The 26319-nt window shown below is 36.2% G+C and overlaps 2 protein-coding genes across 2 annotated transcripts in view; one reads left to right on the forward strand and one right to left on the reverse strand.

The window, feature by feature from the left end:
- Positions 1-2489, forward strand: part of LOC120518264 (izumo sperm-egg fusion protein 1) — a 49765-nt gene extending 47276 nt beyond the window's left edge. Inside the window, exon 10 of the mRNA XM_039740929.1 lies at positions 173-2489. The gene's annotated coding sequence lies outside the window, so the exon portion shown is untranslated. The remainder of the gene's footprint in view (positions 1-172) is intronic.
- si:dkey-17m8.1 (C-Jun-amino-terminal kinase-interacting protein 4) overlaps positions 1-26319 on the reverse strand; it is a 60447-nt gene that overhangs the window by 15662 nt on the left and 18466 nt on the right. The window contains exons 9-17 of the mRNA XM_039740928.1: positions 23803-23860; positions 19842-19994; positions 19693-19735; positions 19384-19514; positions 19244-19297; positions 19004-19144; positions 17780-17912; positions 17588-17671; positions 15546-15593 (exon numbers count right to left, since the gene is read on the reverse strand). Coding sequence (XP_039596862.1) covers positions 15546-15593; positions 17588-17671; positions 17780-17912; positions 19004-19144; positions 19244-19297; positions 19384-19514; positions 19693-19735; positions 19842-19994; positions 23803-23860 — 845 coding nt within the window. The remainder of the gene's footprint in view (positions 1-15545; positions 15594-17587; positions 17672-17779; positions 17913-19003; positions 19145-19243; positions 19298-19383; positions 19515-19692; positions 19736-19841; positions 19995-23802; positions 23861-26319) is intronic.

Consider the following 26319-nt stretch of genomic DNA (forward strand, 5'->3'; position numbering starts at 1 on the left):
CCTTAGGGCATACACCAATAACGGTATTACAGTAACATACACATATATATATGAAAATGACCAAAACTGACCTGTGTATTAACGAAAGCCCACTACTTTTAGAAGCCAAGAAACTGTTAACCATACATTTTGTTTAAAAAATAATAATGTATATTTTTTTCTTTTTTTATAGCTTGGAAAAAGCCAGCCAGATGCCTGGCTTTACCTTGTTGGGTCTGCAGACATATTCCCACGGCGCTAAGCGGAGCAGAAAACCGCTGGCAGACATCTCTGTTTAAATGCCACAACATCATCATAAAACCAGCGACTATTTCCAGGGTGAATGCAAGAATACTATTCCATGTGAAAGGAAAAAGAAATAATTCAAACCTTGATGGAACAATCTAACACCTAGAACACTATCCTTTTTTGTAGAGGTTTAAACATGTATGACCTAACTTAGCAACCCTTAAACACAAACTCTACAAGAGAAGGTTACTTAAAACCTGTCTCAAAAATGTGATTCAATCATTGTGGGATTAATGTGAACCCCCTCCCCTCTTCTTCTGGAATTAATAGGTCAAGTAGGAAAATAAAACAAACCACATACAGTAGTACAGTTCATTATTCACGCCACTGAGGTCTGGGCAGAGCCCCATTAACGTAGGAGCAGTTTTGTATTTTCTTCTAATTTCAAATCATTTTTATATTCATGAATATTTGTGTAAACTTTCTCAAGACTCTCTCAGATGTTGTTGAATTTACCAATTAAAGACTAAGGATGGTCTCTGAGGGGTTGGAACCTTCCCCAGGGCTGTTTTCTGCTTTGGGCTGTTGGGATAGTCTCTGGTCCTTGCAGCTCTGAATTGAATTAAGCAGGTTTAAGTATGTTATGTTAAGGCAGGAGACGGCTAATAAAATTCTAATAACCAGGCCAGTCAGGATTGCAAGTTTGATTATTTAATCTACCAGAGGTTTCCTGTTTATCTTATCCCATTGGTCCTGCAGTGCCCAGGATAAACAATCTGAATTTACATGGTAAACCTAGCACTTGGGCCTATACATTTTCCCTAGTGCTTTGTGAAATACTAACACGAGTAGGTATTATATTTCACAGTGTGTTTTACAGTGTCAGTATGTCTGTATTTTTCAGCCATGATGGCTAACTGGAACAGATAAATATTCAGGCCCTATCAAAAAAAGGACTTAATCAACTAACCCTCAGTTTCGTTGCCACTTTGCGCCTTACCTTAAAAAGTCTGAATGTTGACCGTAAAAATACATCACTTAAACCAAAATGTCCTGAGGTTTTTCAGTTAAGAAAGAGAAGTTTTGAAGCAAGGTAGTTTTGCACACTATTCATGCTGCTAGAGAGTAGAGGTATGTTGATTAGCCCTCGCAAGTAAGAATTGCACTGTACTCTGTACATGTGACAATTGTGACGCTATACACCTATTGCACTTATAAGCACATCTCTACCTTGAAAATGACCTTGGTACGTTGCCTGCTTCGCTGTCATTACCTACTGGATGTTTGCCACAAATCTTTTGATAATGAACCAGGCATGTGACCTTACAGCAAACCTGCTACATTTGCAAATTATTTCAGTTGCTAGTGTTTTATAGATCCCAGCTTCGACTGACCCTTGCACCCCTGTCCTGCTGGCATTCTGAAAGGTTCTCCTGTTTTATAATGTATGTCCTATGCCTGGAGACTGATCTAACCTTGGGGCCTAAGCCAAGTACATCCATTAGTTTGAATTCTTGTATTAAAAAAGAAAACCTATAACATCTTTTTTTTTTTTCTGGAGGGAAACAGCTTCACTTTTAAGTTAGAAAAGGTCAAGTTTCACACTTTGAGGACGTTCAAACTGTGGCTTTTTAAATGTTGCAACAAGTACATTCAATTACATCACTTTGAAAGAAGGATGCAGTGCTGCATTCCACAATTGTCTGGGTATACTTTGAGTGAAAGGCTGTCAGTTTGGTACCCACATTGGAACTGGCATCCATGTTTTGTCCCTTTTTATAATTATGGGTAAAGACAATGCTTTTTAACTTTAATGACATGAACCACGTCATCTTGATAGGCTTATTTCAAGTACTAGAACTATTCATTTTTTTCATATAATGTGAAAAGCACATACTACATTTGCATTTAATTTGTCTTTCTGTCCACGTGAAACAACTCTTGCTTCCGCTGAACTGATTTTAATGAAATTTCGCACAATTATTCTTCAGGAAAATTTGTCAGGAAAGTTTAATTTTCATTAAAATATTTTTAATAGAGTGAAATGTAAAAATCAGTACATTTTAAATTCAACTATAAAGAGCACTGGAGTTCTGAGGAGATGTCCAAGGACGCATTTCATTGTACCATGTACACATGACACTGCTTCTCTTGACTTAAAAACACTCTTGAGTGATTTCACTTTAGGGTTACAACTAATGATTATTTTGGTAGTCGACTAATCGTTCAAATTTTTGTCAATTAGTCACGATTATTTCATGCCTGACTATTTTGATGCCTGCAACCTGTGGTTGCACATCCTGTTCTGGGCTCCAGTGCATGTCTTACCTCATCTGCTCACGTCTGTCCACCTGTGAATGTCACCCTGATGTCTCTGCATTAACATGATTAAAATTAATAATCAAATTAAAATAACCAGTGAAACATATGAATTTGAAAATAATCAGATGTTTTTATATTAGTGTGACTATCACAATAAAAAAGAAATACATTAAATAATACAAACTAAAGTGCACATAGTCTTTAAACACAAAAAGTGCATTTAACTTAACCAAAAATGGCCACTGGTGTGTCTTAAAGTCCAAAAGTTTAAATAAAGCTTCAATTCAAATAAAACAAAACAATAATGTACAGTTTATAAAAGATTCTGTTCATATATATATTCCTGATTGCAGTGCAGGAACGTAAGCATTTCGACGTGCTCTGGTGTGAGGCTGGCTCTCTTCTTTGAGACAATGTTTCCAGCTGCTGAGAAGAGACGCTCAGAGGGAGTAAAGGTAGCAGGAATACAGAAGAATGATTTTGCGGACAGAGAAAGATGTTTTAATCATCACACTCTGAAATAAAAGTGTTGTAGTTTATCACAATATATTACACCAAAATAAAAAAATACTGGACTAAAATATGTAACAAGGTAATTACTGCCAGCACACCGGAGCGGAGTATGTTCGGAAAAGTACATTTGTTGAACGCCGAAACCAGCTAGAGTTGGTTTCCAGTGCAATTTGGAAGCACGCCGAAGCAGAGTATATGCGGCGACATATATTCGGCAATGTATACTCATTGAACTCCGCAACCGGCTAAAGTTGTTTCTCAGTGCAATTTGCCAGCACGCCGGAGCTGATCAGTCAGTGTCGTATAATCGTTGAGCAGCCAGCTCAGGCAGAACTGCAGCAACACTGTCTCTGGGATTCAGCCGCTGCACTAGACGAGCCTACAATCATCAGTGCTTACCCCTGTGTGTTTGCATGCAGCCAGTTCAAGCACAGTTGGTTCGGTGATATACTGAATTTCATCAGTGACTTCAGCTGCATATTGAACATATAGTAATAAATTGTTGCAGTAGTTTTTTTATATAGTTTTTACAGTTCATTTGCAGTGTGAAAAATGATCAGTGTTGCAGTAATTGTGATGCTCTTTGCGTGAAAAAAAATACATGCTCCGTTAAAATTTCACATTTTCTTTGTGAATTGCGATGTTTACTTAAAAAGTGCAGCTAAAAAGTATTTTGCGTCCAGGGGTGCATTAAACCCCAAGTATGTGTCAGTTTAAGGGTTAACTATTATTGTCGAAACCTTGATATACAAATTATAGTACAAACATCAACGTTAACACGTGACACTAACTTTACTCGCTAAAACTTACCTCTCGAGAGACAGTGGCATCACAGCTCCAGGATGCTTGCATTGGTAGGACTGTGTGCGTCTTGACAAACAATAACAAATGAAGTTCATGTAGTGCATTGCAGTTACAAAAACCAACGTGGTTCTTTGTGACTGGAGCCTCTATTGAAGGTTCTGTTTATGACGCGTCTAAAATTAAAAAATCCGCATTGGCGATTTTTTGTAGTCAACATCGTCGATTATGTTGACTAATCGTTGCAGCCCTATTTCACTTATGTTATTATTTTACTTTGAAATAGATCACTTCAACCTGTATATTTTACATATGTTCCTCTATTACTGATGGTAAAACAGATCCCCAATCCAAGTTAGTCAAACTGTCGGAGAAGCAATCAACAGTTTTGCTTTGAGATTCATCAGGAGCTTCTTTCAAAAACATTATGTTTAATGAATAAACTAAAATTAGTTACAGAACCTACGTAACCAACAATAAATGTATAAAACATCAAATCAATGCCATTTTCACATCACTTCAATTGGAATCTACTGCTAATGAGCTATCGAGTCAAAATAAGATTAACTATATGAGAGTGTAAAATTTGTTCAAATAAGTATTTCATGTAGTCTGCCAAAATATGCAATTACATTACCACTGTTATTATTATTTTCTTATAACTCATTGTTGTAAAAATATTTAATTAACTGATCTGAATGTTGGAGCATTATATATTTTTTAGTTTAAGTCCCTGAATGCACCTGAACATTATGCCACACATATATTTTCTAACTGGCTTTATTTTGTCTAGGACTATACTGTAAACACGATCAATAAAAGATAAACAATAGCTTTTTAATATTAACAAAGTTGAAACTCTTGCCTTCTCTAACTACTACAAAGTCTCGTGTATAATGCATGCAATTTTCACTCATTTTAATTCACTAAAAATTGGGGCGTATATAAAAAAAAATACATCATTTTTTCATAGTTTTCTGAAAAGCGCACAAAGCAATGGTTTTACACACAAGTCAGCATAAAATGTGCATTGCTGGACCAGTGGCCACTCTGGCTATAGTGGCAGTGATGTTGGCAGATGGGCAGCGGTGGCAGAGGTTGCAGTTCAACGCAATCTGGTTTGTACCTCGTCATTGCAAGTGGTGGTCCTCCCAGGCTAACGTTGCCATAGGTGCATTAGCTATACGAACGTGTTCAGCACCCCAATCAGCTGAGGACTGATCAGCTGATGCTAGTACCTCACTTTTGTTTTCAATTTCGATGTTAAGATCATATGCACCAAAATCTGAGTCTGACAAGTCAAAGTACAATTCAAAATAATAAAATATATGCAAAAGGTCGTCCACGAAGTGCTCTGCTTTGCGCATTTGATTCACTTTTTCGCCATATGTCGATGCCATTCCTCCAAGCAAAGAGAGTCTACCTTTTCTGTTACAGCAGGTTTTTTTTGACGTTTACAGTTGATTATCGCTCTCACCTCTCCTGTCGACAAAAGTCAACATCTGCCCTAAAGGAATTAATAAGATCTTGAAAGGATAAGGGTTCACATTATATATAAATTTCGTTTTTAACCTGAAAAGTTTGGGTTAAATCAGCATGCGCATTATATGCAAGTTTTTACGGTAAATCATTTTCATTTTCTTAAATATCGCCACATAAAGAATTATTTTGTCAAAACCAGAAGTACATTCAAATAAACCCTTCATCCCCAATGTTAAACAGTGACTAAACATCTCTCTATTATAAAAAAAAAATCTTGTGACAAGACTTGATCTTTGGAAGAGAGACCTTTTGAAGAGAGACAGAGAGACACTTTCACGTTCCGCGAGACGGATAAGTCACGTCATACTTACAACCTTTGAAAGCAAGTCCTGTGATACACATGCAAAGCAGGTTAGAGAAAATGGAAGTAGGAAAATTCGAAAGTCTCAAAAAAATGAGAGTAAAGATCGCATTAGAACAAAAGAAACGGAAAACTTTTTACTCTGTGAAATAACAGAACAGCAAAAAGAGATCGCAGAGTGTTTGAGGATGTCTGAGGGACAAGAGAGACAAAGCAGTGAGACAAAAGGACAGCTGCTGTACAGGCCTTTAAACGTTTGAAGTGTCGCACGAAATGCAGATCATAATCACAGATTATTTGTTTCCTATTGTATCACTGTTTAAGAGGGGTTTTGGAAGAGCGACCGCGTCTCCTTAGGATGCGTTCGCCCCCCTCTTCACATCGCTTGGAGTTGGTTGGTGAGCGAAGCGAGCAGGGGACAAAGCCCCCTAGTCATTAAAAACAAAACATAAATATCAGCAATACCCAAAGATTCTCCAAGGAGATACAGTACTGAAGGAGTCCAGTCTTTGTCTCAGGTCACTGGATAACATCTATGTCTCACAACCATACAGAAAAACAGGGAGCACCAGGACTCTAAAAAGACTTGCTGAGGTAAGTAAACCTGTCAACGAGGTCGACATTCTCTCCACAGACAAACACACTACTCCTTCTGTGTCGGAGTAAAAAAATTATTCTTGGTCAATCACAGCTTTGCACTTTGTGAATTAAACATCAAAACAGTCTCTCACACACTTTCCGACAGCTTCGCCGACACCTTTCACAACAATGCATATGTTAGTTTTTCAAATGTTGCATTTAATCAATGTCCCTTGAACTTGCCATAAACATTTGGGAAGTGCAGGGTTTTAAATCCAGTTTAACGTTTATAAAAACTTTTCATTTCATATTTTCCTTTAAATTAAAAATCCCTGAACAGTACATCAAGTCCATCCCTGGTTACACAGGGCCCAGGCCTGTTTACAGTCTCCAATCCATCTAAAATATACAACTTTAGGATGTAAAAGGAACACCTATGTAAATTCAGAGAAACACATGGATGACATGCAAATTACACATCAATTCACCCACATTTGATAAATCGTAAGAAAATAAATCAACCTACAAGTTACAATGATCAAATGTGGAAAAAGACCACAGTACCCCTAGAAAGACACCTGTGGCACAGGAAGAATATTCAAAACTACAAATCTTTGTAAAATTTCACATGATATGGGAAAAAACACACAATACTACACCACACCACTAGAAAGTGAAAAACATGAGCAAGAACACCCTGTAGGAACCACAGCACAGAACTAAGACTCGAATAGGAGAATCATTCAAGATCACAAAACACAAAAGTGGTAAAGTGTCATGTAACTTTATACTCCCATGAATAGTGAGTGTAACCTCCCCATGTTGCAATTCATGTCTGCACTCTGTAATCATACAGATGGCAAATGTCCTCCTGTGGAATATCAGTCCATGCACTGCCAACCTGAAGGACCAACTGGTTGAGGTTCATCATATACAGTAGATGACTTGGTATGAGGTATACACCATCAAATCCATCCCATATATGCTCAACTAGCATGTATGCTGTTGTTGAAAGAATCCATTTTATTCAAGAACTAGCAAAATACTTGTGCTTTGCAGCAGAGAAGTAGTATGTTGAAGAAGTTATGAAAAAGAAAAGGAAACATTTTAAAAATAACGTAACACGATTGTCAATGTAATTGTCGTAGGCTTATTTTAGTATTGAGAGTGAATTTGATGATTGTATCAGTGTAAATGTGTATGAAAAATGCACATTTTTAGGATGTAAGGATCTCTTTGTAAACAATGTTTGTAGTTCTGCCCTTGGGCTGTAAAATGACAGAGCTGTCTGCTGAGCTTACTCTTGAGCATGCAACGTACAGTTGGCCATGTGAAAAGCAATCTTGTGTCAAGTCAACGGCGACTTTTTTTTTTTTTAAAAAAAGAGTCTGGCTCTGTGACTTATTGTCATAGCAAACCAGACCATTACTGAAAACTGGAGGCGTTTGAATTGAAATCAGTATGAGTGAGGTTTAGAGGTAACCTGAAAGAAGAATGAGTAGTCCCTCCACCTTTGAAGCGGTGGAGTAAAAAAGAAGGGAGCAGTGAGCACGACGAACCACTGAGGAAAGTAAGGAAGCATGTGATGAGGCACATGAGTGCGGGATGTCATTAATGTATATAGGCAGGGAGCCAACCACGTGGTAGGTGCACGGACAGCGGCCATGTGGAAAAAGAAAGGGGAACCCGTGAAATAAATCCTCCGTTAATGGAAATAAGGAATGAAACAGTCAAAAGGAGAGCTCAGTTCCGAAGTTTCCTTACAGCATAATGGTGAGAAACGCCAAAAAGACGTTATTTTCAAAAGTTCGTTACGGGGCACGGCACGAAATGAAACATACTTAACGTTTATAAGTACAGTGTAAAGGGTGAGCATGGGAAATTTGGGCTTCCTACATGTATTGGAAGTCACAGAAATAGTGAGGAGGGGTTCCCCTATATTTATATATGCAGTTTAGGAGGTACACCCGTTTTACCCACCTCCTTAGGTGCTGCAATAGGACATGAAACATAGCTAACTTTTGTAAGTAAAATGCAAGGAATGAGCACGCCAAATTTCAGCTTCCCCACCTTTACGGAAAGTGGGAGAATTAGTGAGGAGACAGTGAGGGCTTTGCCTTTTATATGTATAGATGTGATATCAGGACCAGCTGGATGGCATCCCTGACTGAACTAACATTGACCTACTCCACAAAGCTGAGAGCTTGAAGAACTGCACTTTGTTGAACTACCAGTAGTGAGCCACAAACCTGCAGCATGCACTGTGGTGAACTGCTGGTAGTCAGCTGCAAACCTGCGTTATCTGGTACAGAAGCGAGCTACTTGTAGTGCAAGTTAAAAGAGTAACTCCATTAGTCATCTGAGCATAAACCGTCTCTGAACACTGTAAGCAGAGTGCTTTCTGGCACCATTAGTTGATCTCTCTTCAAGTCAGCCCCTACATAGACGTAGTAAGTGTTGATTATTTACCCATCACACAGACTTCAGACATGAACAAGCACCGTAGCTCATAGCAGACTTTACTATAATGCCCGACACAGGACCTGTGTATTACAAATGATGGATTTAGCTACTCACTGGATCTCTATTTGACATGCACACAACCATTGCCAGGCAGAATCTGCTTTCATTACTAAAGATGACAGGTTACCACTCCTCCCCTTCAATTATCCAATTTGAAGTACTGCATTAGGGGGTTCATGGCAGTGATGACAAATTAGTGGCAGATGAATCAAAGGAACATATGACAGCAGTCTTGCTTTAGGAAGGCAACTGCATAGGATTCCAGTAAACTCTTCTGGTGTGACATTCATTTGGTCTGCTGAAGAGCCCTTCCTGATGCACCACTCCATACATGCATCCATATGTCTGTGCTGTCCAGACTCCATCTCCAGCTATGTGTACTCTCTTCTTCCCATTAATCACCAACAGAGATGCACTGTAGACACCTCTCATCCAATTCATTGCACAATTTGTGGGAAGAGTCATCCTGCTTCATGAAGGCCCACTATACGAGTACTGAACAATGAAATCTAACAATAATGAATATTTTGGAGTACTGTACAGCACGTAATCACTGTAAATGTAACATTGTGAGAGCACCATCAATTGAAGCCAGTGGTGTCCTTCACTAAATTCTGTATTGCCATGGGGTACTCCACTGACCTTGGGACTTTGATCACAACATTGTCTGCTCTCTGTTTTTACCACACCATATTACAGTATTCTAAACTGAATTACTTCTGTGTGATCTTTTTTCACAACACAGAGATATGACTGACTATACAAAGAAGTCCCATGATACTTTCTTTTCTAATCTTATAGTGTAACACAGCAGTTTACACACCACCATATATTTAAACTATGATATCCAAGATAAAAACATTGTCAACATTTTAAAAATTAGTACATTATCTAAAAATCCATAGTAATTGTATTTTGTTTTCTCCCAGTATGCTCATATTATTGTGTCTTCATTCGTTAACTAGATGTCTGAATTGTCTATTTGCTATTGAATATGGTTATTATGGTAAATGTGTAAACTTTAGGTGTCTTAAAACAACAAATGCATTTCATTTAAAATGATCAGTGAAGTCAAATACAAAAGGAAAAATGGGCAACAGACAAACAATAACAGCCAAAAGACTGAAGGAAATATAATCTGCCTGCATGTTGTGTGATTAATATTATCTCAGCAATGAAAACTATGATCCAACCACTCCTGACAGCAATTCATGTTCTACAGATGTTTGCACTCTGTGGTTTCCAACAGATACGGGAAGACAGAAAAACACAAATACATCAGGGTCATCACTGTACCACTATCTGTTTAATAATATGTAAGACAACATTGTCCTTGGTGCGTCAGAGATTCTTCTGGACTTTTTATTTGGCCCCTTGGCTAATGTCCTGCCTACTTTTAACCAAACCCTTAGTAAACACAATCACTATTGCTAAGTTTTACATTTAACTCTTTTATAATAAGATAATCAGGTGTGCATATTTTAGGACAACAGAATGAAAATATTTTTATATATCTACTGTGTACATAGCCTCAGTTAAAGTCCCTAATGGTTATAGTACTATATATGTTCTGTTTAATTTTGATGCATACACTTGTGCTTGTGTTTCTGAATTTTTGCTTCTGCTTTTGTTTTTATTTTTGGATGTGTGCACAGAATTTCTCTCTCCACAGTTTTAAGACAATAACTGTTTTTCGGATTTTAAACCTCTTTTTTTCTTTTTTTTTTTTTTACACAGTTACTTTGGGTATGGATATACAATACTGTGAAAATGAATTTGTCCACTCCTGATATCCTCAATCTTTAATATTTGTCACAATTAATATCTTCATATCTTTTGTAAAACGTAATATTTGATAAAGGGAACAAAAGTAAACGTAACATTATTTCTAAATTCATATTTAATGCTGTATATTTAGGTTATAAAGTTATCCGCCATTTGTATTGTCTGTGTGAAAAGGTAACTGCCCCCTTAGTTACTTACTCAAACAGCTGACCAAAGTCAATTTATAATATCATTTGGCTGACCTCATTATAGCCAGCCCTGTTAAATCTACACCTCACCATGTAGTGAGCCATACGATGAGAATGAACAAGTCACCACGTGGCTTCTAGAAGACTCGATTAAAGTGAATTCCATAAGACGTGGGGGTAAAAAAAGCTGTTGACCCCTGCAATCAGGAAAGGGTGACAGAGCCATTGCTAATGCTGTGGGACTACACCGTACCACAGTGAGAATCACTATCTCTAAACCAGTGGTCTCAAACTCTGGTCCTGGAGGGCCACAGTGGCTGCAGGTTTTCATGCTAACCCTTTTCTTAATTAGTGAGCCGTTTTTGCTGCTAATTAAAGTCTTTTGAATTAATTTTGATTAAACTATGAGCCCTAAATTGTTTCTTTTTCCTTAATTAGAAGCCAAACAATAATGAGATATGAAATAAGCCAAAACATGACCAGCAAACTGTGTCCATCATACAATATCTGAAAACAAAGAAAGATGAAGTTCTCAGGAATGCTGATCTGCTCAGGTCCACAAAACATTTTAGCACTGCTCTTAGAAAAGAGATAAATCGATCATTTTGGAAATGTGTGTCATTGCATAATGAGAGCAGCAACAAGCCATGGAATTAAAGAACGGGCTTAATTAACAACAAGACTCAGCGCCTCATTAAGTAGCTGGTTGGAGTTTGAAACCCTGACTTAGATGGTCTTCTGTTGGCTCACTCACTTCATGTTTCATTTCTGTTTGGGTGCCATTTAAGGAAACAAATGAAGAAATGCAGAGGAACGAGGAAGAAATTCAGGGGAATAAATCTTAAAAAAACAAGTCAATTAAAATGAATGGAAAAGGACTTAATTAGCAGCAAAAACTGGTCACCAATTAAGAAATGGGAATGAAAACCTGCAGCCATTGCAGCCCTCCAGGACCGGAGTTTGAGACCACTGCTCTAAACTGAGAACATCTGGAAAAGTGGCAAATCTTCCCAGGAAAGGCCGACCTGCCAAAAATAACCCAAGTGCACAGTGGCGACACATTCAAGAATTCACAGAGGCTCCCCAAAAATCACCATGCCTCTCTAGCATCAGTTAAGGTTCAGGGCTCCATGATAACAAAGAGAATCATTCTTGGAAGAGCAGCAAGTTAGAAACCTTTGCTATCTAATAGTGCTCTAAAAGTGCTCATCTCACATTTGTGAAAAAACACATGGATGATCCCCAGGCGCTTTAGATTAAAAGTTAAATTGACAAAGGAGTCAAAAGTATAAGTCTTTGAATGATACAGGTCACACTATGTATGGCATAAAGCTATTACAGCATTTGAGAGTAATAGCATCGTAGCTATAACAAAATGAGGAGGACCTACTGTGATGATGTGGGAATGCTTTTCTGCCACAGGACCAAAAGAGACTTGCCATTTTTGAAGGTACCACAAATTCTGCACTTTACCAGAAACTTCTTAAGGAGAATATCCAGTCATCTGGCCATGACCTGAAGGTGAAGTCATGTAACAGGACAATGACCCAAAACATAAAAACAAGTCTACAACTGAATAGTTGAGAAGAGAGAAAATTAAATTATTTGAGTGGCCTATTTAAAGTCTTGACTTGAGCCCAATAGAGTGTCGTAGCTGGACCTAAAATGAGTAGTTTGTGTTGGCAAACTTACCAATGTGCCTGAATGAAATCAGTTCTACAAAGTAGAGTTGCCTAAAATTCCTCAACAATGACAGGAAAGAATAATGTCAAACAGTAGGAAGTGTTTATTTGTGATAATTGCTGCTAAAAGTAAAACTAGGGGAGTAATTTATTTTTCACATAGCTGACAGGTGTGTTGGGAAACTTTGTTCCTTGAATAGAGAAAGTGTGAATTAAAAACGGTACTGCATGTTGACTTTGGTTCTCATTCTCTAATATTGCATTTTGTCTAAAGGTCTGTGGGCATTCATTGTTTAAAATATGTGAAAACAGAGAATTTTAGCATGGCGGCAAAAACTTTTTCACAGCACTGCAGTTATTGAATCCACAGTTCTGAATCTACCTATAATCTGTGTTATGTTTACATAGAGCTTCTACGTTTGGCATCCTTTGCTCCAAGTCCCTGGCATTGACTTTGCCCTGTGTAGAAGGGTACTCCAGAACATCACAATAAGCTGAGAGGAGTGGCCCTTTAGCAGGAGCGCGACACTAAGATTACAATCAAGTCTGATAATCTCTTTTAAGCTATGACAGAACTGTGACTATTTTAAATGAGCCAAATACTTTTTTTAAAGTCAATTTAAATATTTTGTGCAAACAAAGCTCCTAGTAGCGATGTCGTTTGATGGTAAACCACAAGTTTGCTAGTTTAATTCTCTCCAGAGACTGTCTGATCCCAGCTTAGTCACCTCACCAGTGTTCACACTGTACCAAAGGGAAAACAACTGTACTGTGCACTCCAATTTGTAAATCATGACAAACAGGTCATCAGCTAACATTACATTTTATGTAATTTAAGTTATGTACACTGTTCCTCTCAATACTTGTTTCTTATACATAAGTGAAGGATGCCCAATGAAAAGAGTAACATAATTAATACAAGAAAAACATGTACTTGTTCTTATTCACTCACATCTTAATCAGACTTGCATGTTACATACACTACTTTTGCAATCTTTACAAATTTTTTCATGCCTCAAAATCCCCTTTAAAAAAATGAAAACCAAACTCAATTTGACAAAGTTAGGCTAAATAACCTTCAGCTGTCCTATCATTCATTATTTATATTGACAAACTGAAAGTTGTGGGTTGGCATTCCTCCCTCAGCATTCTTCCATTAATAAAGGCATTGCATGTTGCTGAAAAGCATGTGTATAACAATTCGCCTCTGACTGTAAAAAAAAAAAAAATAAACACACATCATTTTGAAGAGATACAAAAATATGCTCTACCATAAAAGCACAATGGCATTAAAGGTACACTGACTGGATGTGAAATGACATTAATACAAAAGAATTAAATTACACCCAGCCAGTAATGTATCATATGAAGTGTCGTCCTTGTGCTGTGGCTAATGTTGCCATATCATCATGTTACTGTCTCCATTCCTGTTATCTTTTGTCTGTTTCTTAAAACAAAATCCTCTCTTCTGCAGGGCTATTCTGACATTACCAGATGCTGAAATCCCACATTTGCAACACTATTTAGTGCCTGGTCTCTTTCCCTATTTTGTTGTGAGGGTAATGGCTAGTTTTCATTGGTGCCCCTGAAAAACCAAGTCACCTAGTCACAATTAAAGGTTCACAGAACAGATTTATTTTAAAGATATCAGGAGGACCTTATAAGCAACGAAAAGTTGAAAAGTGAATCAGCAATGCCAAGTTAAGGATATCTTGTCCATTCTCTCTCTCTATATATAGGCTTAGGATTTTATATATATATATATATATATATATATATATATATATATATATATATATATATATATACACATACACATACATACAGTATATAAAATCCTAAGCCAAAATGTGCAATGGAGACATTTTTTATGTCACTTTTTTGTCACGCTTTAAATCGGGCTTATTTTAAAACCTACTTATACATTTGGTATCATTTTTTTCAGAATATATCAAACTTTAATGTGATGTTGTTAGATTTTCATATTCTTATTCCGTTTTTAAATTATAAACTAAAAAAATATCAAGAACTACTTTGCGCCAAAAGATTTAACCATGCCTGGGGCCAGAAATAAAACACAAAGAGTAGGACAGCTGCTGTACAGGCTTTTAAATTTTCGAAGTGCCAGGCGAGATGCAGATCACGCGGCACGGCAGCAATCCAGCAGCTGATCGAGCAAAGAGGAGAAAAAAAAAAAAACTATTTTTTTTTCCCAGGGGGTGTCGGAGGAGCAACTGTGTCTCCTTGGGGTGCATTTAGCCCCCTCTTTACAACACGAGCGGCAGAGATGTAAAGCGGCTGGCGAGTGAAGCGAGAAGGGGGGAACCCCCTAGTACAATGTATAAAAAGATAATATGAACCCAGTGAAAACAGAGGTGTCAAGAAGATGTCACAAGCTAGAGGCACTTGTTGATTTTTGCAGATGCACTAATGGAATATGTGCTCAAGAAGTATTTTCAGAGCTCCAGGAGTATTTTCTAAGTATAGAAATCCAGGACATAGCAGTTTCATAATCTGTTGTTTGGCAACTGTTTTTGCCGTATCTTACAGATCTAGAGGTTTTTTTGTTTTTTTAATAGGAGGCATTACATGTTAAAGAACAAATGATACCTTTTTATAGCTCATTGTTACATGACACTGGAATGTTGACCATACCTGCTTAAAATTTCAAACTGAAATAAAGTTCTATTTCTTGTAATCTACATTTACAAAAACAAAAAAGGACACTTGAATTACATCATCAAACAAACTTTCAAATATTGCAAGGCTCCAATAATTGTTTATTAAATGGTTTTAGATTTTATCAGATTACCCTGAGCACTGTTACTTAATATGGTGAACAATTTCAGACTATATTTGTGCCATATACTATAAATACAGGGAAACAAAACAGGATGTGGGAAAGAATCAAAACCAAAAATCCCCTGAAAGAAGCTAAATACACTAATTTGACTTATTTAAGTTTCCTGACACTCTAAAAATAACAGATGCTCCCCGTTACTCATACTTCAAGTTGATATTACACTCAGTTTTGTTATTCAAATTCAGTGAATTCCCCCAAGTTAAAGGAAATTTACTTACTTTGTCAGAACCAGATACCTCTGCTGACACTGCGACAGCACACCACAACTGAAAGAGAACAAAATTATGTTGTTATATTAATTAGTACCAAATTATCTTAATATCAGAAGACACCTTAAAATACAATGAAGAGCTACCTTGTAGAGGTAATAACATAGCGAAAGCCTAAAGTAAATATTGTAGTTTCACTTTTACATGAAGGTGTGCTAAACAGACAATCTATGTATTTTAAAAGGAATGAAAATTTAGAGATTTATCCTATTCTGTTAACATTGGTAATTAATTTTACTATTTTTTTTATTGTAACAATTTTCTTGTAACACTGAATACCAATTTACTGTAGCTTGACAGTCACTGATTATTACTAGAAATATCAAAAACAGCAATAGTTCAATTATTTAATACAATTGTGGTTGGCGCATTTACTAAGCTTGCACTTGTATAATCTAGATATGACTTGCTATTTTTCATATATGATATTTTACTTCTCATTATTTTGACAATGCTTACCATGTCTTTTTCATTCTGTACATCCTTATTTTTTTTGTTATTACTCTTAGACTGTTTAATTCTTTGACTGAGTATTTATTGGACTGTACCAACAGAAATGCTGAGAAAGTGCTGTGTTTCTATGGGTTTCTAGCAAAAGTTAGACTCCAATTGGTGTATTCTACCAAAATTACATTTCTTAAAGATGTAAAAATGCGTCCCTACACTCTGGCACTTGAGAACCTCACAACTGCTGCATCCTGAGCAAGCCATAGCAGAACAACTACTGACCTGAGACTTTTGAATTACAGCACTCTGTCATTTTCAACCCACCAAACTTTTGCACACTCTAACAGCACTTGGAGAAGATAACAAGCGGAGCACAGACAGCAACTTACCCAACACAGAGAAAGGGGAAGCACCCTAACCACTGCTGCTGGATGCACTCTCATAAGAGTAAAGGGGTTTCCTCAGCAGAGAATAACATGGACTATATGCATAACAAATTTTAATACACAAGGATAAAATAATTTCTTTCACACTTGTTTTTTGTTGTGTGGTTATTTTGCTACAGCTGACCTACCTTTCTATAGTGCATTTTTCAGCATTGAATCTGGGTCCAGGTGTGGTGTGAACCCTTCCTGCTAGACACACTTTTGTTCTACATTACAATACAATAAGACGCATAAAGTAATCTGCTGTTCAACAGCTACACCTGAATGGAATGGATTAAGTGTCATGGTGTAATATATGTTATATGGGTAAAATCTATTTTTGACCTTTAACTCATTATGATTTTCTTCAAATAGTTCTACTATAAATGAAATACAATTAAATCAGTTAAAGCAGAACAGCCTAGAACCTCTGTAATAAGAATGCTTTAAGAAAAGCATGCTGCAAAATGTGCTGTAACAGAGCGAGTATTTTAAATAGCTGATATAGTTAGTGAGTCAATTTTTCCCCTCTTGCTGTTAAAAGCCATAAGCAATTTCAAAGTATTTTAAGTCTTGCAGTAGTAAGTATGAGATAGTAATTGTTTTTTGAATATTGTTGTTTAAAGAAGAAAGTGAGATGGTACTTTTGCTGTTGTATCATCCGCAGGGACAAACGTTAAAAGTAGTAGCAGACTTGTGTGCAGCCTGCTGGCTTTCTGTTTTTGAAGGAGTACACCCTACCAGCACTGTTTCACAATAAGCAGTTTGACAGTCAAGTGTTACTTTTGCTTTGTCATTATTCCACTATAAGAAGACCCTCGGGGTAGCAGTTTGCAATACCACTGTTGGATAGCACAAAGCATTTTGGAATCATTATTAACTTTTAAAGCCCATTGTTTATACTCTAATATTATTAATTAAGGTGTTTAGCTACAATGTATCCATCAAATTGGTTTGAAACACTTCAGTTACTTGTGTCAAGCATTAAAATTTAATAATCTTTTCTTTCAAAAGCAATTATAATGAATTTATTTTCAAGCAAAACTTTTCTTAATGCTTGTATTGTAGAGACAGCAACATAAAGTAACTTAAATTGACCTTTCTTCTACATCAACACACCTTGGTCGATGGATCTTTCTGATCCAACAGTCTCAGCTGGACAAGAGCTGGCACATTTATGTCAACTTTAGTGTCAGACAATCCCTGGAGCCAAAAAATAAAAATAAAAATGATCACTATATCAATCAGACAGATGTACAATCCTTTCTTCAGTTGAAAAAAACCTTTGCATTAAACACATTCCGATCACACCTGCTCCTTTAAAGTGGAAGGCAAACTCCATCCATGGATTTGGTGTCTACCCAGGTTGTCCCATACATATTTGCGAATCTCACGATACATCTCTCCCTTATGTTCCCGAAAAGAGACAGCACAGGTGTTTACACTGTTGGGAACGGAATATCCATAATGAGAAAAACATACAAAACACATACATTTTCTAGAACAGTACTAAACAGACAAGTTGATCACGGGAAAAAGGATATGGTCTGTAAAACAGAACTGAGAGATAAAATATCTTCTCCATTGACAAGTCTCTTGCTCTGATATTTATATTCTCCGTAAAATGGATTTGTGTATAGATGGTTTTTATGTTACTTTGGTTAACATGGTAAATGAATTACTGTAGATCAAGGTAATTTGATTGTGCAGATCAGAGCGACAAGCAAAGAGCAGTATAAGTCAAGTATCATTATTACTAAACTTTCATTACGCATAAAAAAAAGGAAACATATACATTGTTTCTTTAGTATTATTATTAACAATTGTTACGTAATAGCTCATTTAAACTACATTTAATTCCTATGTTATATAGCAGACCATAACACTATAATAGGATTAAGCAACTCAGACAGTGGATGGCTAATCTACAAAGCAACTTCTATTCACATACTTTAAGAAAACAACTAAGACATTTTCTTTTTATTTTGCTGGGCTAAGGTCTGTATGAAAAATCAATGTAAATATTACTAAATTATTAATCAAGACTGAATTATATGCCTTTATTATAAATTTACTGGCCCTGCCGGCTTTGAAATCACCAACACTAAGGATACTTGAAAGACACAATGACTGAGAAATTTGGAAATAAAAATGTCTACATCTATAGCTATATTTCTGTACAGGAATGTATGTACAGACTTCAATGGTTATTTTTTTTACGGTAGAGTATTTCTAAATCTATAATACACGCTCTGTTGAGGGGTGTGTTACAAATCTCTAAAATGGTAAAAGACGATAAGCAAGAGGGGATGGCTCAAACAGATTATTATGGAAGGGAGTCAAAACAGGTGTCTTTTAAAAGCAAAATAAAGAATGTCTTTCTCCTCCCATTTCAGAATGGGAGCATGACAATTTCTGTTTGGATGGAAATTACTGGCGATGCACAAAACTAGACCATTTTAACATGGATCCTAAATATTCCCAATGCAATTCATTAATCACAGTGCAAGAAATTAACAAACAGAAGATGCTTACTCATTGTTGCTGGTTTTGCTTACAGGCTGTAGCGGACTAATTTCTTTTAATTTATTATCTTTTGAAGACAATGTCTTTTGAAGAGCTGGGCCTGTGGTGGGTGCAAATGGGTCCTTTGTCAAACCAAACAGACGATGAAACCTAAAATGCGAACATTAATAAAGCAACTGCAGAGTTTAAAAAAAAACAAAAAAGGACACTTGCACCCCTTTTACATTTTCTCAATTCCTGCTTAATCACCTGCTCCATATTGTTGAGCGCCTTTCCTCTGTATTCTTCTGTTCTTTGGAAGCTCTAAGGAGAAGGAGTAATATTTAATGAAAAGTATTATGTTAACATTTTACTGAATGAGCTCCACACTGACGAAAAAACTGGTGCACCTTAGATCTTGAGACCTTCGAAGTGCGTCTTGCAGGTCAAAGAGCTGCTTCTTATACTGGTTTCTTTCCATTACTACCCTGGACATTTCAGAACGGGTAAACCTGCGTCGAAACTGAGGTGGAAGATCTGCCTGTTACAGTTTAAAAAAATAAAATAAATAGGGTAAGAGAAAGAATATTTAGAGGTAAGAATATGAGATTCTGTACACCATCAAAAATATTGTTTTTATCAGTGTGTTAAACAGTACAAATTGTCTAAAAATAGCGAAATACCAAGAAGTTCGCAAAATACAAAATTAGCATTCATACCTCTGGATCTTTCTTTCTTGCCTCTTCCAGCTCCTGACGAATCCTTTTAATAAAGGAAATTTAAATTGCATTTCTTCTTTCCATAATAATAAGTACAGTGATACCAGGTCACTCATGACAGACTCTACTAATACACAACACTTCTTTACCCCTTGGATTCCTCTTCACTCTCCCGAAGCCTTCCCTCTAACCGCACAATTGTATCCTGCAAAGATTCTACCTCCAATGTCAGTTCTGATCTCTCATTGATCAGCTCCTCCACGCGGCTGATCAGGGAGCGACGTGCAGAGTCAAGAAGGAGCCTAAAGCATGATATAACCCATTTACTGTAAAGACAATCCTTAAAACCACAGCTAAAGACCATCGTAAAAACTATAGCTAAAGATGGATGTATTAATAGTTATCACTGAATTTTTGATGAAAGATGCTAGGACATGATATCACATCACAAACCTCAACAGCATGGAATCATCCGATTTAAGTGCTGGCCAAAAAACAAAGCATCATTTCAGAAACAAACAATTGTCTAATTTGTAATTAAGAAGAATTTTCTTTGTGAAACCATTTTGGATTTCTTGTCCAAACCAAAACTGCTGTAAAATCAGTTTTAATTTAAGAATTGCTAAATTCAACATTAAATTTGAACTTCACCTAGACAAAAATATTTTAGTCAATATTTTTTATTTGAATGAATCCTAAAAAGTCGAGAACAGCAAAAAGCAGAATGGCAGAAAGACTTCAATTAAGTGAATACAGAAGGAAACCAATTTAAGATATGCTCCTTTTGTCAAAAGTATAAATTACATACTACGTTTCATATCATATCTACATCCCTCTCCTTCACTCTCTAAATCTATATATATTTATCTATATATACACACAACTTTTTTCTTTGTATATATTAGCATCTTAAAGCCCTTGGAGTAGTGTGATGCCTAATCTTGCTGCTCCACATCCACTGCATATTCTTGCAGTGCACACTCCACATGGGCATGTTCCCCGTGTCACACATTCTCATAGGACTGGTTAGCTCAATTTAAATTGAGCCAGAGAGAGAGAGAGAGAGTATATGGGAGCTCTGCAATGAACTGGTACTTTCCTGCCTTGTGCCCCTTGCTGCCAGAATTCGCTCTTAAATTACAGTAGACTTAAACAGTTGCAAGAATGCCATATTATGATAAAGCTCCTAATAGTGATATTTAGGGGCAATGCACTGTGGTTGTTTGCTTGTATTGCTTTCATAGAGTTTTGTGTAATTTTGATTTTCTCTTTAAGTGTTGTCAATGCTTGTCTTCTATATCAACCCCATTTTGCATGTAGCTGCCCAACTTGTCAAAATACAATTAAATCAGATCATTAAAGGCAGTTACATTTTCATAAAATGCTGTTTACAATATTCATCTGGTGTCCGATTGCAAACAGGTAGGTTTTACATTTTACATGTCAGCTATGGATTCAAGCAACATTTCTGAGATGTATTACTTGTATATATTACAATAAATTATCGATTTCTGTATTTACTGGAGATACATAGGAAATTTAAATTTTTTTTCTCAGTATTGTTTTGCACTATAAGTTTCTGTTAAATTATTTGATATGCACCAATAAGCAACACGGTGTCTAAGTAGCCTCACAAATCCTGAACACTAGGTTCACACCCAGGCAAGTCTGCATGTCCTTTCTGTATTTATATATGTTTGCATGCAGCTGCTCTGGTTTTCCTCCTACATTCCAAAGACATGTGCTTCAAGCTAATTGGAAAATCTGAATTGGCATGACAGAATGATGTGTGGTAGACTGGCACAGCATTCGTGGTTGATTCTAGCCTGGCAATCGATATTGCTAGGATAGGCTCCATGCTGACAGGACCTTAAAACTAGACTAAATGAGTTCAGTAAATAAGCAGCTAGCTATATACGTAGAAGGCTTAGGATCTTAATTGTCACAAAGAGTTGGAATTAAGACATTGCATTTAAAATGCTATAAAAAAAATAATTTTTGTCTTGGATGGGTTATAAGATCTCAGTTCTGTTGAAAACGTGGAATTACTTTTTTTAAAGCTACAATGACAACTTATTTCTTGTATAGCCCAAAAATCACATAAGGAATACCTCAATGGGTTTTAACAGGCCCCATTTTTTGAAAGCCCCAGCAGTACGTATCCCACTGATGCACTGTGTGTTTAGTGGGTATCTGATCTTTATACTGTTTACTCAGTTTAGAACAGCAGGTGGGATATTTTTGTATTTCAAGGCCTCTATTAGTATGCCCAGTCACCTAGGTATCCTTTCTCCTTTCTTCCACTGTCTTAAGTAGAAAAAGTAAGTTTCTACTCAATACTTTGGGTTGATAAAACAGTAACACAAAGTTTTATTTGAATGGATTCTTTCTGTTTATATGACTAATATTTATATATGGAATATTTAAAATACATGAATGCCTCGTGTGATCTTAAAGTGCTTATCCCCAAATTTATCATTGCAGGCTCCTAGGCAATACTTATTTGCTAAGAATATGCAGAGTAAAATGTGTTTGTTTGAAAATAATCACAATATATTTTAAACTATATTGTTATCTTATATCACGATACAATACAGGTACTACATCTTTATTTCCCATTGGGGCATCTGATTAATCAGCATGGCTAAGCTCCAAAGCACTTTGCTTTGATCTAACAAGTAAAGCAATCAGCTTAGTTTTTCCACTTTACCCAGAGACTTGTGAGATATAAAATATTATCATTCCTACATAAAACAAACCCGATTACAAACATTAAAGTTTTAGTTAGTGCATGAAAGCGCTGGACACAGGTTTAATTCCTTTTTTATAAGCTCTCTTTTAAAAGCATAGCCTTATTCTTTGAACTTTCTGATTAAACTTCGGGTCCCAAGATGTAGAGACACCCAAGTGTGGGGCTTGTTAATGCTTTGTGACCGATGCTGGTCCCCGTGACCCCAAACTGAATCAGGCAGATTTGAGAATGTTATTAGAAAGAAAAAAAAAATCTGCTAAATAAACAAGCAAAAACTACTAATTAAAAATTAGAAATTTAAAATGGTCTAGTCTACATTAAAATTGTGCAAAACCCACATTTACAGTTGTACATTAAAAACTCCCTTACTAAATTTTCATGGAAACAGCTGGAAAACGCCTCAACTAACTCTCTTCTTTTTGTTCTGAAGTTTGTTTATTCCTGGAAGTTTATTTCTCAAAATCTGATGCAAACTGTCACTATAATATATATATACTGTATATGCCTTCAACTTACAACATTAACCATTTACCTTTTCGTTTCACATTGTATAATGCTATATAAAAATAAACCAACTGTATTTTGATTTTATTTATAGCAGTAATAGCACTACCAGCAGCACGGGTCCCGTTTTTTGTGAGTGGTGTCATTTGCCAGCATAACAGAAGGAAATGTTTTGTAAAAGTTGGCTGTATCTTTGAAGATCACGAACGACTTAATCATTGTGTTCCACATTATATATTTTTAAAATATGTAAGCATATCTGTCATGCAGGCAAACAAGTTTAGTTTTCCCAACTATTTTTATACTGAAAGGTAGCATAATTCAGGGTTTTTTTTCTCTTTTTTTTATTGTACAGTACTATTACATACAGCTGTTATAATTTAACTATATATATATATATATATATATATATATATATATATATATATATATATATATATATATATATATATATATATATATATATATATATATATATAAAACATAACAAAAACAGGCAATTATAGGACCACCGTATATTAAGGGATATAATAATAATAATAAAGTCAAAAATAGATGAATATAACACTATTATAGACAACATGAACTATTATAATTTCTTGCTTTTACCCTATAATGAAATAATTTAAATTTCTTGTTGTAATGTATGTCTTTAGTGTACTGTACATTTAGCATATTGTTTTAGTATACATTTTACTTGCAGTATACCTTGGAAACTCCTACACTGGAAACAACACAACATCTACAGCACCTGTAGTTAAGTATTTTTTACATTATTTCTTACTGTACATTGCATTCACTCTCCCAGAATTTAGAAGAAGTCTTTCAAATTAAACATGCTGCACTGTACTTACTGATACTGTTTAAGGTCCTTGTTTTCAGAAACAATTTCCTCTATCTGTTTATTCACACCTAAAGAGAGAGAAAGCACAAGAACAAACTATTGTCAGAAAAGCCAAAAGGTTGTTTTTAGGTTGCCTGAATTTTTTTCATAAAACATGCAGCATCAGGTCTGCTTACGTACATAAATACATGATTCTGCACTTCACAGTAACTTTAAAAGAATTATCATTCCAACCATCAAATTTTACAACAACAATCTCTATCTAAAGTACCAATCACCAGAGAATGTAAATTATCAGGAGCAACACCACTTGCAGGATAGTGTTACAGTTATAAGAGCTGCCTACTGCCTTCCAGCTTCAGGAACTTAGGTATGTTTATTTGCCCAGTCAAACACTCTCTGGTGCTAGGATATTCTCCCCGTGTCCACAAAGATTTCTTTCCAAGTACTCTGGTTTCCTCTCACCTCTCAAAAATATGTAGGCTAAAAGGCAATTTCAAATTAACCATTTCTTATTGCGACTATAACTGTGCATGCAAGTCCTGAAAAATACCGGTGTCCTGTCATGGCTTGCTCCCTTCTCTGCTGTTCATTGTAATTCTGTAAAGGATGGGTGGGTGTAATAAAATGGACGGCAGATTTGTATTCTAACCCTGTGCAAATTTGTGAAAGAGCACAGAAGTAATCTGTGAACTTATTTGTGAATTTTATTTGTGGAACTGAAATATATATTCCAAAAGGATATTTATATGAAAGATTTTACAAGTCTGAACCATCCACTACCAGTAAGTATTACCAAGGAAAGAAAAGATGTCATATTTTACTTAACTACCTAGTAATAACAAAAGTACATTTGGTATTTGTGTACTAAACGGACAGACGACATGACAAAGGAAAACAGAAGTCTTTTGATGCATTCATAACATTTATTGGGATAAAAAAAATAGAAATTTACAGAAATTTATATTATAGAAATACATATGTACAATTGGAATTTATATATTGTGATTGACACCCGAGCATCAGCCTGCCCAAACCCCAACACAATTGCAAAAACAAAGCCCTTTATCAAAATAAACAAAGGTTTTATTTTAAATATCTCAAAAAAAGTGTTACATAAGCACAAAAAACTGGTTTCTCCCTTTCTACAATAATTATGTCACCACCGCATTGCCCTACTCCAGTCAAGTGCTGCCTCTCTACCACCCAGCTCCGACTCGCCTGAATAACATTACAGACCCTGGAGTGCTTCCGGTGCCAGGGTGATTGCCTGATGAAGTACTTCCGGGTCACACAGAAGTCCATTATTAGAGTAGGGGGCTTGTTTCCCTGGAATGCCCTATTGGGGCACCCCATGACCCCAGCAAGGCTGCCCTGCCAGACTACATTACTCAGCATGCCCTGCTGGCATCCCACTGGGTGTGGATATCCGGGACGTGAACGCTCTATTTTTATAGGGGCTGTACGTCCATCTCCTCCTTCCGGGTCTGCTGCTATTTTTATATATATAAAATCCATATGTTGGCACCCTGCCCAGGATTGGTTCCTGCCTTGTGCCCTGTGTTGGCTGGGATTGGCTCCAGCAGAACCCCCGTGTTAGGAAATGGATGGATGGAGATATATTAGATATAGATATAGATATATATATATATATAGATATAGATAGAGATAGAGATAGAGAGAGAGAGAGAGAGAGATTCGCTGTCCTCTGTTTAGTACACAAGTACTGTACATTTTTAACATCAACTGGTGAAACCTAATCTCATATGTATAGGGCTTCCCAGTTCTGGTCCTTGACCTTACCTTGTGGCTTTCAGTCTAACCATTCTATTAATTCTTGAGAGATATTTTAGATTTTGGCAGGGATGCCATTTTAATTACCACTATAACTCAAGGTCTTGACAGATAACAGGGACGAATATGGGTTGGGGTGCATGTAAAAGAGATATGTCTGGAGATAAATGTTAAAAATTAGAAGAGAAAGCACAGAAACCCACATCTTTCATTACACAAATCATAAACTAAAGGTGGAGTTCAAACCTTGAAGTAGTAAAATATTTTTAAACAAAAAAGTACCTTTCAACCAACAAATATATATATTCACATCAAATGGGCTAGATCGGGGTGGGCAAAGTCAGACCTGGAGGGCCACAGTAGCTACAGGTTTTTGATCCAACCCAGCTGCTTAATTAGAAAACAATCCTTGCTGATAATTAAACTGCATGGCTTGTTAGTGCTTTAACTCTGCCAGGTCAGGTTATTCTCACATCCTAGATTTTTTTTCCTTTTCTAAGGGTATCATCCAAATGATTTGGAGTCTGAAACGAAGGAGTAATTCTCAGTCCTTCACTTTTTTCTCTTCACTTTTCTTCCAAGTATTTAATTAAACCAAACAGTACACGCTAAATACACACAGGTGTAAATGGTAAGAAGCTAAATGGAGAACTGCTGCTTTCTTTTGCCACTTGCATCTTTTTGCTAATAAGGAACAATTAAAAACTGAGACAACAGCTGTTTAAGACTAAAA

Source organism: Polypterus senegalus, chromosome 18 (assembly GCF_016835505.1).
Source record: "Polypterus senegalus isolate Bchr_013 chromosome 18, ASM1683550v1, whole genome shotgun sequence".
NCBI classification, from domain to species: Eukaryota; Metazoa; Chordata; class Cladistia; order Polypteriformes; family Polypteridae; genus Polypterus; species Polypterus senegalus.